The 18004-nt window shown below is 42.5% G+C and overlaps 1 protein-coding gene across 2 annotated transcripts in view; it reads left to right on the forward strand.

Annotated features, from left to right (window-relative positions):
• magi3b (membrane associated guanylate kinase, WW and PDZ domain containing 3b) overlaps nucleotides 1–18004 on the forward strand; it is a 233870-nt gene that overhangs the window by 183940 nt on the left and 31926 nt on the right. For both annotated transcript variants that reach the window (XM_078170440.1, XM_078170438.1), the window contains exons 4-7: nucleotides 5872–6078; nucleotides 11405–11573; nucleotides 14915–14994; nucleotides 17152–17209. In XM_078170440.1, the coding sequence (XP_078026566.1) occupies nucleotides 5872–6078; nucleotides 11405–11573; nucleotides 14915–14994; nucleotides 17152–17209 (514 nt within the window). The remainder of the gene's footprint in view (nucleotides 1–5871; nucleotides 6079–11404; nucleotides 11574–14914; nucleotides 14995–17151; nucleotides 17210–18004) is intronic.

Raw genomic sequence — 18004 nt, forward strand, 5'->3', positions numbered from 1 at the left:
TGTGTAGTAATGCTGGAGTCATCAAAGCAAACTTAAGTGGAAGCTATTGAGAAACAAGGTTAAAGGGCCAGTGTGTAATATTTGGCATGGTTTATTGTCAATCTGAATCTGAATCTGAATATTCTACCCATTAATATGTTTATACAAGTGTATAATCGCTATAAAATAAAATTTGTTTGGTTTTCGTAGCCTTATAATTATGCTTTTATACATATATATATATATATATATATATATATATATATATATATATATATATATATATATATATGTATATATATATATATATATATATATATATATATATATATATATATATGTATATATATATATATATATATATAAATATATATATATATATAAATATATATATATATAAATATAAATATATATATATAAATATATATATATATATAGCAAGGGCCTTGCTTTAGAGAGGTCGCCATCTTGCGCCGCCATGTATGTACGGCAGACCGAGAGGACAATCCAGCCAGCCAGAGAACGCGTTTCACGTGTATAAATAAACCAACGAAGACAGCGGAAGGAAGGAAGAAGGAGGAGGAAACAGCAGAGAGTGTTATTAGTTCGTCAATAGAGAGTAGTGAAAAGTTTTTTAGTTATAAAGTTTGCGAATGGACCACACTTACCACGCAACAGGAGAGAATGAACCCGAACTGTCATCTGCGAGGAAAAGAAGACGCAACTTCACTCCTTGTGATGCACTCTCTGCGGCCCTTTTCCTCCTGATGATATACAGTACAGGCCAAAAGTTTGGACACACCTTCTCATTCAATGCGTTTTCTTTATTTTCATGACTATTTACATTGTAGATTCTCACTGAAGGCATCAAAACTATGAATGAACACATGTGGAGTTATGTACTTAACAAAAAAAGGTGAAATAACTGAAAACATGTTTTATATTCTAGTTTCTTCAAAATAGCCACCCTTTGCTCTGATTACTGCTTTGCACACTCTTGACATTCTCTCCATGAGCTTCAAGAGGTAGTCACCTGAAATGGTTTCCACTTCACAGGTGTGCCTTATCAGGGTTAATTAGTGGAATTTCTTGCTTTATCAATGGGGTTGGGACCATCAGTTGTGTTGTGCAGAAGTCAGGTTAATACACAGCCGACAGCCCTATTGGACAACTGTTAAAATTCATATTATGGCAAGAACCAATCAGCTAACTAAAGAAAAACGAGTGGCCATCATTACTTTAAGAAATGAAGGTCAGTCAGTCCGGAAAATTGCAAAAACTTTAAATGTGTCCCCAAGTGGAGTCGCAAAAACCATCAAGAGCTACAACAAAACTGGCACACATGAGGACCCACCCAGGAAAGGAAGACCAAGAGTCACCTCTGCTTCTGAGAATAAGTTCATCCGAGTCACCAGCCTCAGAAATCGCAAGTTAACAGCAGCTCAGATCAGAGACCAGATGAATGCCACACAGAGTTCTAGCAGCAGACCCATCTCTAGAACAACTGTTAAGAGGAGACTGCGCCAATCAGGCCTTCATGGTCAAATAGCTGCTAGGAAACCACTGCTAAGGAGAGGCAACAAGCAGAAGAGATTTGTTTGGGCCAAGAAACACAAGGAATGGACATTAGACCAGTGGAAATCTGTGCTTTGGTCTGATGAGTCCAAATTTGAGATCTTTGATTCCAACCACCGTGTCTTTGTGAGACGCAGAAAAGGTGAACGGATGGATTCCACATGCCTGGTTCCCACTGTGAAGCATGGAGGAGGAGGTGTGATGGTGTGGGGGTGTTTTGCTGGTGACACTGTTGGGGATTTATTCAAAATTGAAGGCACACTGAACCAGCATGGCTACCACAGCATCCTGCAGCGACATGCCATCCCATCCGGTTTGCGTTTAGTTGGACGATCATTTATTTTTCAACAGGACAATGACCCCAAACACACCTCCAGGCTGTGTAAGGGCTATTTGACCAAGAAGGAGAGTGATGGAGTGCTGCAGCAGATGACCTGGCCTCCACAGTCACTGGACCTGAACCCAATCGAGATGGTTTGGGGTGAGCTGGACCGCAGAGTGAAGGCAAAGGGGCCAACAAGTGCTAAACACCTCTGGGAACTCCTTCAAGACTGTTGGAAAACCATTTCAGGTGACTACCTCTTGAAGCTCATGGAGAGAATGCCAAGAGTGTGCAAAGCAGTAATCAGAGCAAAGGGTGGCTATTTTGAAGAAACTAGAATATAAAACATGTTTTCAGTTATTTCACCTTTTTTTGTTAAGTACATAACTCCACGTGTTCATTCATAGTTTTGATACCTTCAGTGAGAATCTACAATGTAAATAGTCATGAAAATAAAGAAAACGCATTGAATGAGAAGGTGTGTCCAAACTTTTGGCCTGTACTGTATCTCCCCAACGATGGTAGCAGTAGCACCAAATCCCATTCTGTGCATTCAGCCTCTCTTCTCACCCGCTCAGCATCAAACACATGGAGTTCCTCATCTGTATGCTCCGGCTCAAACAGGTATGGCTCTGGGTCTGTGTCCGCTACAAGAAACTCTTCAAAATCGCGTTCAAAGTTGTCCATTGCAGCTACTATAGTCCGGAGATATTGCTAGGCTAAATAAACAGCTGAGCTCTGTTTACCGGCTACACTGTCAGTCAGTGTGCCGGCTGGAGATTGAGCAGAGAGGGGAGGGGGTGCCCGCTGGGTACTGTAAGTCAGTATGTGTGTATGAAGTGTGTCTGTTACGCTAGAAGAGTCAGCGTTTGGGACGGAGTCTTTTACCCCCTGGAGTGTTACCGGAGTTTCTGGAGTGCTCAAATAAACGGGCCTTTTTCCCAAACGCTCCTCTGGTCTCCTGCTCGTGAGGGATTCATTACAATATTGTAACATGGTTTAGATTTCTAAATAAATATTCACCTCGTCGCTAGATAGACCTACTCCTGAAAAACTCGTGCGCAAGGCTTTTTGTCCCTACGAGACCACCGTCATTTACCCGACGGGAGGGGTGAGCGAGTGAGCCCTGCAATCTAGAATTTGACCACTGATGTCACTGTTTTCAACCCATTTTACACACTGGCCCTTTAAGTTATCCCTGCCTTACAAACCACTTATGAATAAAAATAGTGTTGGCAGGGACCAGAAGTCTGATACAAATTTTTTTTACACTAAGCTGCTGATTAACGATTTTGCACAGTGTCCAATATCTTTAAATATGATCACAATAAGTATTCTGGTCAGAGTGTAAAAGCCTCTGAAGCAACATTTTACATGACCACTCACTATTCAACTTGCTCCTGAAACCTGACACCTCTGAGCCTTTACAAGTCCATCAATATTAGGTTTGCAAAGTCGTCCAGTGGGCCATATTGGACCCTTTGGCGCACCCGCTCTAGCCAAGGGCTGTATGTTTTACACCCCTGCCTTACATCCTCTCAAGAAAGGCTGATCAGAGGTCAGGACACAACTCGCATGCATACTAGCCAGGGTAAGACTGTTACTGTGGGTCCATGCTGCTCTGTGATTGGTAGGGTACATGCTGGCTGCTCCATGTTGGTCCGGAGGGTCCCAGGTTGCCTGCCAAGCAGACACATCAGCCATCTGCGCCAGGCGCCGAGAGCAAGTCTTTCGGGCTTTCAGTTCCTCCTCAGTCTCGGCGTCTCTGAGGTTCAGGTTGGGTCACTCTCTCAGAGCAGAGCAGCCGGGCAAGAACTGAATCGTCCGGTGCAGTGAAGTGCAAGACTGCAGGGACTGCTGCCAGGGAAAAAAAAAGTGCAAATAGAGGGTTTTTTTTCTCTGGTAAATTGCATTTCTAATCTGCTACCAGGGAATGCAAAATTCTGCCAAACCGAGATCCACGTCAAATCTGTTGTTTTGGGATCCCCATTGTGATAATGAGTCAGATTTTAACGAGGAAGGAAAACAGACCTGGAGATTAAATTGGATGTGAATGGGAGTGCAGAGCTCATGCATTAGTAGCAATGTGTGGTATCCTGGGTGGATGGTTGTATGGCGCTGTGACTGTGTAGTCTGTGCATGATCTTGGCAAGATGGAAGTGTGCTCATGACCTTGTGTAGCTTATGCATAGTGCCCTTGACAACAGGAGTCTTTTCATTACTGGCAGCTGATTCCATCACCATGAAATTGCCTGCACGCACTCTGAAAGAGGAGGCTCACTCTTCCTGGCTCATCAACCCTGTGACACGAGGATCACAAGTAACGTCGGACAAGCTCCCCTGCTCATCAGCTTATGAGGCTTCCCTCCATTTATAATGGCAAATGGTGCCACAAATCTTCACTGACGCGCCGCTTTCACACACCTCTATATCTGCAAGACACATTTATCAGGGGCCAAGAGACATGTTTGTAAGTAATTAATCACAGACGTGGCGTCTGGCTGATGAATGTCAGCGTGCGGCAGGAGACAGGCGGGGATTAGCCAGCAGACCCAATCTCTCCTTGCTATCGTTGTGCCACCCCTGTTAATGAAGCCATCTTTGACAAATGCGGATGAGTGTCGCTTAGTAAACACAGAGAGTCGAGCGACAAGGGGGGAGGGACGGGCTTTCATCCAGCCTCCTTCTCCTCCTCAACCTTCCCACTGCTTTGAGGAAGATGAGCATAGCTGCATTAACCCAGTTTGCTGTGTATTGTCGTTGGCATGCCTGAGGAGATGAGGCCGCACTCGAGATGGGCTCACTTATCAAAAAAGCTGTTGTGGTGTAACTGTATCGTGCTGTAGAGCTGCTGGAATGACTGTGATGTTTTTCCTCAGAGCCCTCTGTTCTTCCTGGCATGCACGCTGTTGTCAGCTTCCCCTCTTTGTACCGAGCTATAAAAAGATCCGGGGTTGATAAATGTTGCTTTTACATTACAGCATTTGTGATGTCTGCATGTTCACGATTAACTACATCAAAGGTTCATAATACCATGGTCCAAGTGAAAATAAGATGGAGTTTATAGAGGCTAATTAAATAGCTGAGAATCCCCTTTTCCCAGTGGTATCTCCCCCTATTCTTTAATTAATCTAATTATAAATCGTGATTTAGCTGAGTAGGCTCAATCTGATGATCGCTCATTGTAAGAACTGAGTAAATATTTGACTTAACAAATGGATCGCCAAAAAATTAATTTGATATTGTTGCATAAACACATCTGACAGAGCAGCATTTAGCAAACAAATAATCATAATAAATGGTAGGGATATAAATTAGCATGCACATTATTTATAATCCTAATGGAGGTTGAATAATTACTTATTCTACGCCTAAATTGAGTTCCACATACTGCTCACCAGCCATACATAGATGGATCACCCCATGAGCTAAATGAGCAAATAATTTAACAAAGTTTTGCACTCTCTCCCCTCTCTTTACCGAGCGCAGTTATCCCACTGAATATTTATAATCCGTAACACAAGGTTTTTCTTCATTAGGGGGGAAAAAAGAGGCAAGCTGAGAGATAGATAATTGCTGTATTCAATGATCAGTGTAATTAGTTGCTGGCAAATTCCAAGTGAAGTGATTTTAATGTTACATGAGTCATGACAGCCCTGTGGTGCAGTTATCGAGGGAAAACAAAGCGGGGGGTTAAGAGACGTGAAAAATCATGCAGAGGAAGCAGACCTCTGAAACTTGTAAATAGTCAACCTTGAGTGCTGGCGTGTGACATTTAGAGAATTAAATTTTTAACCTGATTTAATCAGATGGAGTCATGTACGGCATGGTGGATGATCTCTCCGCTTGCGTCTCCTTCCCTCACATGAAATCCATAAAAATTGTACAGTTCATGGCACGCTACTGTACTTTTCCTTTCATGTTGGGGTTACATTATTACACAAGTAAATCTCTTCTCTTCCTCTCTCTGCTCCTCCAATCTTTCTCTCTGTAAGGTAACTACTATGGGACCCCGAAGCCTCCGGCGGAGCCCAACCTGGTGCAGCCTGACCTGGTGGATCAGGTGCTGTTTGACGAAGACTACGGTGGTGAGGTCCCCAGGAAGCGCACCACTTCAGTTAGCAAGATGGACAGGAAGGACAGCGTGGTCCCAGAGGAGGATGATGATGATGAAAGGCCACCGCTGGTCAATGGATTGCCTGGTCAGTAAATGTCAAAGCACAGAATGTCATGTTAAGTAACAGAGATTCTGCCAGTTGTGGAATTGCCACATTAGGTTTTCGTCACTGTCCCTTGTGAGACATAAAGACTGTGGCCCGGTGCAGACTGTATACTGTTTGATGGGCCCAGTGGGTGTTTAAAGACACTACAGTACTGGCACTTCTCAATCCGTCACATACAACGGCATTAAAAGATCTTTAGACGACATCCTCCTGAGCAGCCTGATTATCTCTCTTAAGCTCTTGTTCCTTCCATTTCTCATTCATTTATCACTCAAGGTTGTAGCGATGTGCACACTCCAATTGTATTTATTTCCTAATTAGGTTCCAGAGGAGGGAGATTTGTCACACAGGAAATTGCTGGTGTAAACTCTTAGAAACTTTTTAGTATTTAAGAACTAAAAGAGACCGAAATTAATTCATCTGCAGGAATATGACTGAAACTTACTTCTAATATCTGACAATGCAGATAGTTTGTTTATTCAGGTCTTTAAATATATGTGTCTGTCTCTGACATTTCTGCCACCGCAACAATAAAACAGACCACTGTTGGTACGATACCGGAATTTCTAACTCCGATACAAAACCTTGAAAAATATCGATATTCAGTTACATTTTTGATACCACAGGGGAAAACTGATGTTGCCGGTATACAATAAAAATAACTATAACAAGGCTATAACATGACAACGACGACTTTTCCTGTCTTGGTTAGTCGCAGAGAACAGCAGAATGATTGTAGCAAACATTATTAATAAGATAGAGCAAGATATTGTAGCCAGTACCGGTGTATCGATACTGCTGAAATAAGTACTGAAACCAGTTCAAATATTCAGAAGCCATTTGTATCAGATTGGCTCCCTGAGGCTTTGGCAGAAAAACAACATAGATAATAATAACGGCTATTTTTTAACATTTTAATTTTCATATAAAATCATAAACATAAACCACAACACTGAACTGAATTACTGTAATTTTATTAAGAGTGAACAACGCGTTTTGCCCGTGGCTTCTTCAGATTGAGTGGACCTGAGGAAGCCATGGGCGATACGTATTGATTTTACCTAAGATGTTCCTGCGGCTGACCAGCACCTGATTCTTGAGACTGGCTGTGCAGCAGGAGTTGTCTTTACTTATTTTATTTTTCATTGACGTAGACCTTGAGTGATTCTCACATTGTAAAAATGTGCAGCCTATACACTGAATATATAAATGTTTTTACATTTCATCAACTAAATGTGCGTCATACGGCATACATCGGCTTTTTCTTTAAATTTTGCCGTACCTCAATAGCGATGGCTTGCCTTGGATTGCCTTAGCTAAGCGAGCTATGGATTCCAGGTCGAAAAAAAGGTCTTGGAGAACAATAAAGAATTTAAAGGTGCGTGGATATATTCCTTTCCTTTGACCGCCAACCCTTTAAAGTTAAAGTACCAAACAATCATAAAAAGCCCACTGCAGATAGCCACCTTGTGGTAGAACATTAATAAATGCTCATTTAGACCTATTAATAATGTTGAGGCTCAAATGTCTTTTGCGGCTCCATGCAGATTATTTGAGAGCTTTTTTTGGCTCTTCTGATAGTAAAGATTGCTCACCCTGCAATACAGAATCCGAAAGTTTGGACCTGATCTGAAACAAAACCATATAAACCGCCTGAAGCCCATGACCATAAATGAGTTTCCCAACAAAGAAAAGGGCCCGAGGACAGTCAGAACTAATCCAGATGCAGTTGACCTAAACAGACCCGAACAGGCAGAAGACAATGGCTCTGACTCTTCACTTGATTTTACAATTTGGATATTGGATCCACTCATATTTTAGATATATTGGCATACAGACCTGCGGCAATAGAACAAGACTTTCTCTGACTCAAGTGGATTAAATATAATTAGGCTGTGGCCCGATATGTGTCCCCAGGTCGGCTCTCGGTTAATAGGAACCAGGCCTCCCATAAAGACCTCCAGCTCTAAAACCTCCAACATCAACCGAAACACTGTCTCGCCATTTCTGAATTAGAGCTGAAACAATTGGTCAATTTGTGGAACAACAGAAAATGAATTAACAATTTTAATAATCAGTTACCTGCTTTTTATTTTTCAAGCAAAATGTCAGTCATTTGATGGGTCCAGCTTTCTAAACAGGCTCTAAATTCAGAGTAGGCTATATGAGTTCTCTGGACGCAGTTTTCAACATGAAAGTGGCTTAGCAGCTAACAGTGCTAACTCCATAAACAGTCTTTAACAATGGCAGCAGTGCTGAAAGAGCTAACAGTGTTAACCAGGGGAGAAATGGAGGGTGGGCACTACACTTCTGCGATAGCGCCATCTTGGTATTAGAGGTAACCACTGTATGAGCGCAGTGCAAAGTGGCAGTAGTAAGCTCGCAAGTGGGAAGCATACACACACTAACATGTACAGATGGGAATCGAGAGCCAGTTCCAAATTGTCTGATCCAATGAATCGTATGCTTCCAAGCTTATCAGTTCCTTTTATAGGTGCCAGCATATTTTCTGGCAGTTGCACATTGCAAAACAATGACATGAAACTCATGCGTCTGCTGGAAATATGTGACAAAAGAGAGTTGTGGTGGAGCAGAAGAGATGAACCAAGGTGTGGCTTTGACTTACAAAGAAAGGTGATGACAGCTCTGCTTGTAAAATATAATTTTAAGTAGGTTGGACACACCTTTCTACGCAACACAGTTGTAAATTCCAGGAATTACATTTATTTGACGCTTTACGCACAAGTGCCACTGTTTGCTAACCGAGCAGCACGACCGTTACTGAGGATAAATATCCTGTTATAACATCGGCACCATGCAAGCAGGTTTAACAGGTTCATTCTTTGACTAAGAAAACATAAATGAAAAAAAAAAAAAAAAAAGTTTACAAATATTCCCGTATTTCATCCATTTGAGATGATGACAGACAGGCTGCCTTTTTTCCTACTCTGTTGCTACAGTGTGTTCATAAAATATAATGATAAAACAGGGCGGCATGGTGGTGCAGTGGTTATCACTGTTGCCTCACAGCAAGAGGGTTCCCGGTTCGAACCCAGGTGGAGCCCCTCTGTGTGGAGTTTGCATGTTCTCCCCGTGTCAGCGTGGGTTTCCTCCAGGTGCTCCGGCTTCCTCCCACAGTCCAAAGACATGCAGGTTAATTGGTGACTCTAAATTGTCTGTAGGTGTGAATGTGAGTGTGAATGGTTGTCTGTCTCTATGTGTCAGCCCTGTGATAGTCTGGTGACATGTCCAGGGTGAACCTCGCCTGTTTAATGATACAATATTGCTCCACAAAAATATCCCGATATTATTCTGTATAGATTTTTTTCCCCGCACCCCAACTATGTATACCCTCCACTTCACCACTGTGTGCACAGAACCTTTAAATCTTTGCTCATATAATATTAAACTGTACTAATCTCTTTAGGGTTTGGACCCAGATAAAATGAGACATTTAAAAAAGGCATCTTAGACTCTGGGAATTTTTGATGGACATTATTTTTACTTTTTTCTGTTGTTTCACAGACAAAATGATTAACGGATTAATAAAAAAAAATAGTCAGCATATTAGACAATAATTGCAGCTCTTCTGTGGATAATCCACAGTCTCAGCTGTCAACAGTTATATCTCAAAACCTGAGCAAATAAAGCAAAAAATACCCTTGTGCCTCCATATCACAACAGCTAAGTGAGAAAAATATTTTTTTGTAATTTGGGTAAACAAACCATTTAATACTGAGCTGCTACTAAGCCACATTTAGCGACTAAACCAGCTGACATGCTGTCCCCAAAGTGACAGTATTCTCACACATATCCAAATGAGCTGGCTACACGGTTGATAAATCTTCCGCTGGCAGTGCCGTTACTGTTACCTTCTAATACGCTGTACCGCAGGTCACCTTGAGAAAGCCTCATCCAGAGAGCAGGACACTGTGTGTGTGTGATCAATCAGGACAACTCCTCGTCCCTCTGAGGAACAAATCTGTCCTTAATGCTTGCAAGGAGAACAGCCAACAGAAATAGGTTACATACTGTGCACCATACCTGGGTTTTTATAGTGTAGAGAATTGGGGTTAACACCGAGGCAAGTCCAGGCTGAAAATGGTATTTTTCTTTACAGAATGAAACATTGTTTTGACAGTCACGGCTCAAACACTGCTTGCTCAGCTGTACAAAGGATTCACAGAAATCCAAAGTCTGTTTACCCAACCGCTCTGTCATATTGAAATCAAACACAAAACGGTGCCCAGACATCCAGGAGTTCTTTTTATGGAAAGGAACCAGTCACAAATGACTGCTCTGCTACAGCCCACAGCTATGGCAGGGAAGTCTCAGGCCGGCCATAGATGGGCAGAGTTATGGTCGAATAAAAAAAGAGCTTAATGGAAAATGTGAGCTTTCTCCCATCTTTGCTCAGACTGTCCTTATCACACACCCCTCTCCCCCCTGCAGTCCCTCAATAACCTCTATCTGACTCCTATCGCAGAGTAGGCCCTTACCCTGCTGTGCACCTTATGACCTCAGCTCCCACTGGTTCTCCAGGTGTTTACATGGCTCTTCAAACACATGTGCATTCACTCTGTGTGTTTGTGCCTTTAAATGTGAAGCACAAGTGTGTGTTTTTGATCAGAGAGGCAAAAAGTGGCAAATGCTGCAAAGAACTAAGACGCCGATGCTGCTGAGGGGCTCCGTGTTTGGGTTTTTAGCAATTATATATTCAGTCTACAATTAAGGTGGAATGATCTTTAGGAAATACATCCCCCAGAAACGGTGTGTACTGTAACATCATTGGGCATCTTCCTCTGTTGTGAGGAGGTTAACTCGGCTTAAAAAGAAAGGGATGAAAAGCACTCGTGTTTCATCCCTTTCATAACCGTCTTCTGAGGGAAGGCATGAAATGCTAAGTGAATTAGAAAAGGCCTTTTGTGTACGGTTCATTCTCATTAATGGGTGTCCACGACTGCAGTGTTATATTGTATAGGTGAAGAGCAGCAGGAAGGTATAATCATACAGAAAGCGCCTCGGGCTCAGATAACCCTTTCTAATGTGAATCCCTGCCTCTATCATTACAACCCACAGGGAATGTGCATACACACATGTGTATAAACATTAACATGCAAAACAGCCCTTTGGCAAACACGTGCGCACACTCACATGCAAATCCTATGAGTGACATCGACTCTCCCTACACTTCCCTGCAGCCTGTAGGAAAACAGGAGGGCAGAGGTGTTCGTGCAGGCTAACCATCCACTCTGTCTGCTCTGTTTTCTCCCCGTCTGTCCGTCCATTGTCTGTCACTCTGCAGAGCACAAAGAGGGGGCAGAGTGGAGGAAAGTGGTGCCCAGCTACACACAGTCCAGCAGCACCATGGACTTCCGCACATGGAGCTCTCTTCCCCGCGATGACAGCCTGGAGCCGCTGCCCCTTAACTGGGAGATGGCTTACACTGAGACCGGCATGGTCTACTTCATAGAGTAAGTGAAAGACACAACCCACAGGACGTGTGACCATTTAGTGCTGAAATCAGTAAGAATCAATCAATATTTTTAGTGAGCATTTATTTCATTTTAAGGGATTTAACAAATTAAACTTTTGCAGGTTCCATTTTCTTCCAGTATTAACATCTTTTCTGCGTCTTTATTATGAATGTTTTATGGCATTATACAGAGACGTGTTTCTTTTTAGCCTGCCCTCATTGATATGAATTGGGTGGACAAAATAATAGAAACACCTGTCAGTATAATGCAATACAGCCTCCAAAATGATAGCACTGAATCAACACCTCTCTCAAACAGTTTCAACTCAAACTGTTTCTCATTGCAAACATGCCATTTAAAGACCTCAACAAATGATTGATTCCACTAACAAGAAATGCCTCTGTGGCCAAAGCCTGTTAGCTTGTTGCCAAAAACTATTAAAAGCGCATCAATGAGCCACAACATTGCACTGGGTGAAAACTTCCTTCATTACCATGAACATGTCAGTCTGGCCTGCTGCCATAAACACATTTGAGCGCCACAAATGTGTTGAATGTGCAACTGAAAATAGTCCTCAACTAATGCAAATTACTCCTGGTTGAGTGAATCTTTTCCAATGTTTTTGTGTCTAAGTGAATAGTGGAAACTTTTTTGTAACTGGTGCAAGCAAGAGTGCAACAAAACAGGCTGTAATGTAACCACTCAGGGTATGGTTGCACCATCAATTTGCATCCACTAAAAGTGTTTGTTTGCTACTGACAGGCTCATATTGTTATTAAAAGTGTCTGACAGCATTATGGAGAGCATCCCTACAGAGACAGACCTTTTGTTAAAGACCAAGATCCTTTGTTTAACCAGAGACCAATCCGTAATCGCCATTGGCAATTGATGTTTCGCTAAGCCCCGCCCCTTTGTGATGTTCCGACAAGCTGTCGGAGTAAGCATGGAGCCCACTCTGTAACTAACTGCACTCCCTGAAGAACTATTATCAAATTTTTTGGAAAAAATGAAACAGTGATTCCAGAGAGAAGCAGACAGAGGGGTCTACAGTCTGTGTTTGAAGGATATATCCAGGATGTCAAACTGACTCAGCAGCAACAACAGGTTAAAAAGACAAAGATAGTTAGAAGCTAAAGCCGAACTATAGGCTACAGATCACAGTGTAAAAGTGAACCACCACATCACTGCTGATCGCCACACAAGACAATGAATATAAAGGGAAACTTTGCTGATATTGAACCAGCTGTGGGGCATTGCAGTGTGTGCAGATGAACCCCGTGCTGCCAGCAGTCGGACCTCCGCTGCCGGAAAGGCAGGGATCTCCGGGGGAAGTCAAACAACGTTCATCTGCACACACTGTGATGACACACAGCTGGTTGAATATCAGCAGAGTTTCCCTGCTTCCCTTCACTGGTTCCTGTACAGCAGGGTCGCTCTTTGTTTCACTGTTATAATCATTAAAAAGCAAAAGCAGCATGTGTATACATTCAGTAGGCTGTATCTTCAGTAGCTAGCTAGCTAACCCTACACTTTTCAGGGTTTGATTTTGGTTTTGGAACAGGGAAGAAACGTATATCTTTTTCCAACCTCTCCAGGTAACGAGTATCATTAATACATGACGTGCCCCAGGCACAACATTTAGCTCCAAATCCACAAAACCAGCCTGAAAATGAAGGAAATCTGAAACGACTCCATTAGAGTCAATGGGACCCTGGTCTGAGCCGGCCCTATTCTACGTTATGATTGGCCAGTCTGCGTCCGGGGGAGGAACTTAGCGAAGGGTCATTTTAATGTGTATAGAGACAGCATCATTTCTCAGCTAATTGGGTGAATTAAGGTTTTTTTTTTTTGTTTGTTTTTGTTTTTTCAACCAAACCAGAGGTGGTGATTGTTGGAACAGTGAAAACGAACCAAGGCATTTTTTGTGAGTTTTATTTTCGCTCCTAGAATCTTTTACAATAATGAAATTACTCTTTACTTAAATCGACTCTAGTGGGTTTGATGATGGGGATTTTAGGGCTGTTAGTGGGTAAGCAAAAAGGATTTTATTCTTTAACTAAAAAGGTTTAGTGGTCTCACTAAATACTTGACCAATTTCAAAAATTGTTGAACTTATTCATACCTTAAACACAAAACTTTGGGAAAACAGGGACCAGGTTGAAAAACACCAGGCTTACCCTTTAAGATTTATGTTGTCGAGGGAACCAGTGGGCTTGGGGTCTTTTCATGCAGGTTGATGACATACAGAAAAATACAGAATAAAAGAAGCTGTAACCGTAGACGAGGCTGCAGGTAAGTATGACATCAGCCTGATCCATGCTGGATGACGAGAGTTGAAATTCAGGTCAGCTGACGATTTGGATGTTGTAAATGATGTGAATCGTGTCTTCTTACAGCAGCAATGGGGTATGTTGCAAGATGTGATGTTAAAAATGAAAATGTTGTTTGTACCTCTGATGTAATACAGCATTTTATTTACTGCTATCTTCTTCATGCATAATGAAACACGCATGAATGTTTCTGTTTGTATCAAATCAATATGTAATCATCCCGGCAGTGGAGTTGGGTTTGATCCTGGGTGTGTAATGACGGGTTTGTGATCTGCACGTGACATCACTTTTCATGGCTGAATGATTTAAAAAACAGCAGCTCCACAATAACACGTTCAAATAGAGGGGAAAGAAAGAGAGAACTGGATACATCATACACATGCTAATCCTTCCATAATGAGAAACTTGATGATTCTTGGCCCCACACTTAAACACACTGACTGATTCCCTTTGACTGCCTCGGAGTTTTCTTTCCTTAACATAATGAAGCTCCTGCACTGAACCAATCAATACTCTGATTTTAGAACAATCAAGTAAACAAGCCTCTCTCAGGGGTCCATATGTGTGTGGGTGTACATACATGCAGGCATGTGTGTGCGTGCAAGCCCGTGTGTTTTATTCATATTTGGCTCTGAGCCAGTTGTCTCTAAAGATATCAGAAGACCATTGTGATTTTCCTCCTGATTACACACCCCAGTTGTTTAACACATTTGAGGATAAACGAGTTTGTCGTGTTTCACATTCAGAGTTTTTTTTTTCTCCCCCTGAAAAAGGCCACCTAACCGTAACCACGGTAATGTGACAGCTGAAAGTAAACCAATGGATCAGATGTTTCTTGATTAATCCGGTGACTATTATGCAGGAAAGCATATTACACAGGAGAATACGGTTGTCATTTCTCAGTCATGGCTCATCCTTTTTGTTGGCTACTTGTGCCTCGGCAGCGGTTTCTCTGCTGGCTCGGGTGTTTTTAGTTGATATTTGCTGTCTGCTCTTTGTGCTCCACAGTCACAATACCAAGACGACCACGTGGTTGGACCCCCGCTTGGCAAAGAAGGCGAAGCCCCCTGAGAAGTGTGAGGATGGAGGTATGTAGGCTGCACCACTCAGCTGGCGTACTCAGGCGTGCAGTCATTCCATTAACCATTGCAAATGTATTTGCACAAGGGCACATCTCTATTGTATATGACCCACATTACACGATCCGTCATTTCACACGTTTTCACCACTGACTGTATATGAAAATGGACTCCACTTCCTCCCACTGTGTAAAAATGGAGCCAAAACATACCAGATAAAGTGATGATGTCATTTGGAGCTGGCGTGTGCAGTATAGAGTTCCCACCTATACACCCATCCAACCAATCATGAGCAGTGCCATGGATCACAGTCACCCTGATTGGCACACACAGCTATCAGTAATGATGTAAAAGCCCCTTTTTATAGCATCAAATAACATGTTTTAACCAGGGGAGGATTATTAGACGATGGGCCCCTGGGCACAGATATGCGGATATGTGTAAATTAGCACAGTGGCTAGCAGACTTTTTCTCTACTCATATGAAACCAGGGACAACAGCAACATTTACCAAAGGTAACATTACAAAGTTCAGCTCCATTACAACTCACAAGGTTCACTGACAAGACAAGTGTCTTATACTTTACACATTTTCCAAACAAATACAACATGCTAACGTTATTAGCACAAGCCTATGGTATTTAACATTGTATAAATTACCCTAGTGGCTAGCGGAGATTTCCTCTGCTCATATAAAACCAGGATAAATCACACACAAGGCTTTAATGCTATTATATGGAGGCTTTATTGTCTTGACAATTTATTGTTTCTTATCTGTGAAATAAAGTAAATAAAAGCTTCGTTTCCACTGAGGGAAATGGTTTCAGCTTACAGGAGGTCTGTGTCATCAAGACGTGTAGTTCCACTTCTGGGGACGTGCATGTAGGTACGGCGTTGATTCGACGGAGCTTTAGGTGCAAGACACACACATTTTATAGCTGTTAAGCCTTGTGTTGTGTCATTGTTTTGCATCTCCATAGCCATAAAGCATATTTATGTGGATTTGTATCTCTTTGTAGTTGTGTAGAGTCTCTGACATAATTTAGTGTCTTTTTTTGGTCAGTTTGTGTCTCTTTGTGGTTGTTTTGCAGCTTTTTGTCGTTGTTTTGTGTCAATTTGCAGTTTCTTTGCATCTTATTTTGAATCTCTGTCTGGTCAGGATGTGTTAGTTTGGGTGGCATTTGGCAGGTGAGGGTCAGAGGGCCTAGTAGTGATCCTTGCATGGTTGTACCCAAACTTGCCTGCAAAAATTTAAACACTTAAATATATGTTATTGTGATAAGAACTACCTAAAATGACAAAAACATCTTTGGAAAAAACTGACTTGACTTTTACTTTGATTTTTAGTTTGTTCCATGTCCCATCTGCTAACATGGAGCTAGCAACCAGAGGCCAGTCAAGATGGTTTGGGCTGTTTGGGGGCTGTCATGTCATCCATCTTTATATAAAGTCTATAGAATTCACAGGTTTCATCAAAGACCCACCCAGAGCAAAATATGGCAGTATAACTTGTATTTGACTTGACGTGTCACCTAAGAGTAACCCTCAGCACATCACAGTCACATGGCCTAATTTACCTGGAGCTGGGGTCTACTTTAAGGAATTCCAGGCGTGCCTTTGTATCCCCAGGATGCTAATGTGGGCTTAAGTGCAGGCAGAAACAGAGAGTGGCCACGGCTGAAAGAGTGGGACCCTTCCAGCCGGGTTTTAATGGATTTTTACAGGCGGACAGAAAGCTAGTTGGTGTGTTGCTTCTGAAAAGCTACTCCAAAGCTCTCTCTTGCGTGAAGAGCTCTTTTCTTTCTCTCTTCCTCTTTCTCTCACTCTCTTTTCTCTCCCGCTGCCTGATATGTTCATCAGGGCATGACGTACATGAGCCATTCCAGCCGGCCTGCTTGTTGAAACCACAGAAATGTTCACTAAATTATTGTAGGCTATTTTCATGGCTACTTTCTTATGCTAAACGTCCCAGTCATGGGGAAAAGGAATACACTGGTAACTGCTGCTGCAGCTCACCACAATGTTGAATGGGTTACAGCTCCCAGATGATTGTCTACTAACCATTGTGCCCGCTCTTCCTCCTCTTTCTTCCATTCTGTTATCTTCACGCGTGCTCCCTATTTGCATCTTAACACAACACAATTGTTCACTGTTTTTCCGTTCACAGAGTTACCTTACGGCTGGGAGGAAATTGACGATCCACAGTACGGCACCTACTACGTTGAGTAAGTTTTATTGATTTATTGATATGTGTAATTTCCAAGCACTCCAGCTGCCATTATCACAAACAGTGCAAATTGTTCTATCATGCTTGCTCCTCGCAGATGCGCACAACACACAGACGCATTTCACCAGAGGGATCAGAGCACAAGTGCATATTACACTGCTTAGCGTACATTAGCAGTGGACCGGCATGAATCACTACTGTCTAAAAATAAACAAATGGATCGAGCACACGGCTCATTTTGCTCGTCTCGGGTGAGGGGAACAGTTGGAAGATTCTGATCAGGATTTTCCCGTTGTTTATCAGTGGGTGGCAAAATGAAAACTCTGCGGGTAACACCGCAGTGACCTGTGTGTGAACACAACTCTGATTTTGCGCTTATTGCATTTTGCCGGTGTTTGTGAAATAAGCGTGCGTGCTGGATGTCTGCGTACAGGTCTCTGCATATTGTTTGTGCAAAATGTGTTTTTGTACTCACCACCCCAGCAGGAAATCAGTATAACACAGCCATTGTAACAGCGGTAGAGACAAGTGGGGGAGACTTTCAACTAGGACGCATGGAGGGAGGAGAGAGGGGGCTGGAAGGAGAGGTAGCAATCTGTTGTGATGAAAAGAAAATGGGAAGGCTCGCATTGTTTTATTGCTCAGACTGCAGAAGCATCCCTCCCAGGTAGAGGTGACACGAGAGAGAGAAGCTCTCTGTGTTTGGACAAGCAGAGTCGGTGGCATATAGATGGAGCTTATAGCTGCCAGTGTTTTAGCTTGAAATGAGCTCACTATGATACAATGGCTTTGG

The sequence above is a fragment of the Epinephelus lanceolatus genome, chromosome 1, assembly GCF_041903045.1.
Source record: "Epinephelus lanceolatus isolate andai-2023 chromosome 1, ASM4190304v1, whole genome shotgun sequence".
NCBI classification, from domain to species: domain Eukaryota; kingdom Metazoa; phylum Chordata; class Actinopteri; order Perciformes; family Serranidae; genus Epinephelus; species Epinephelus lanceolatus.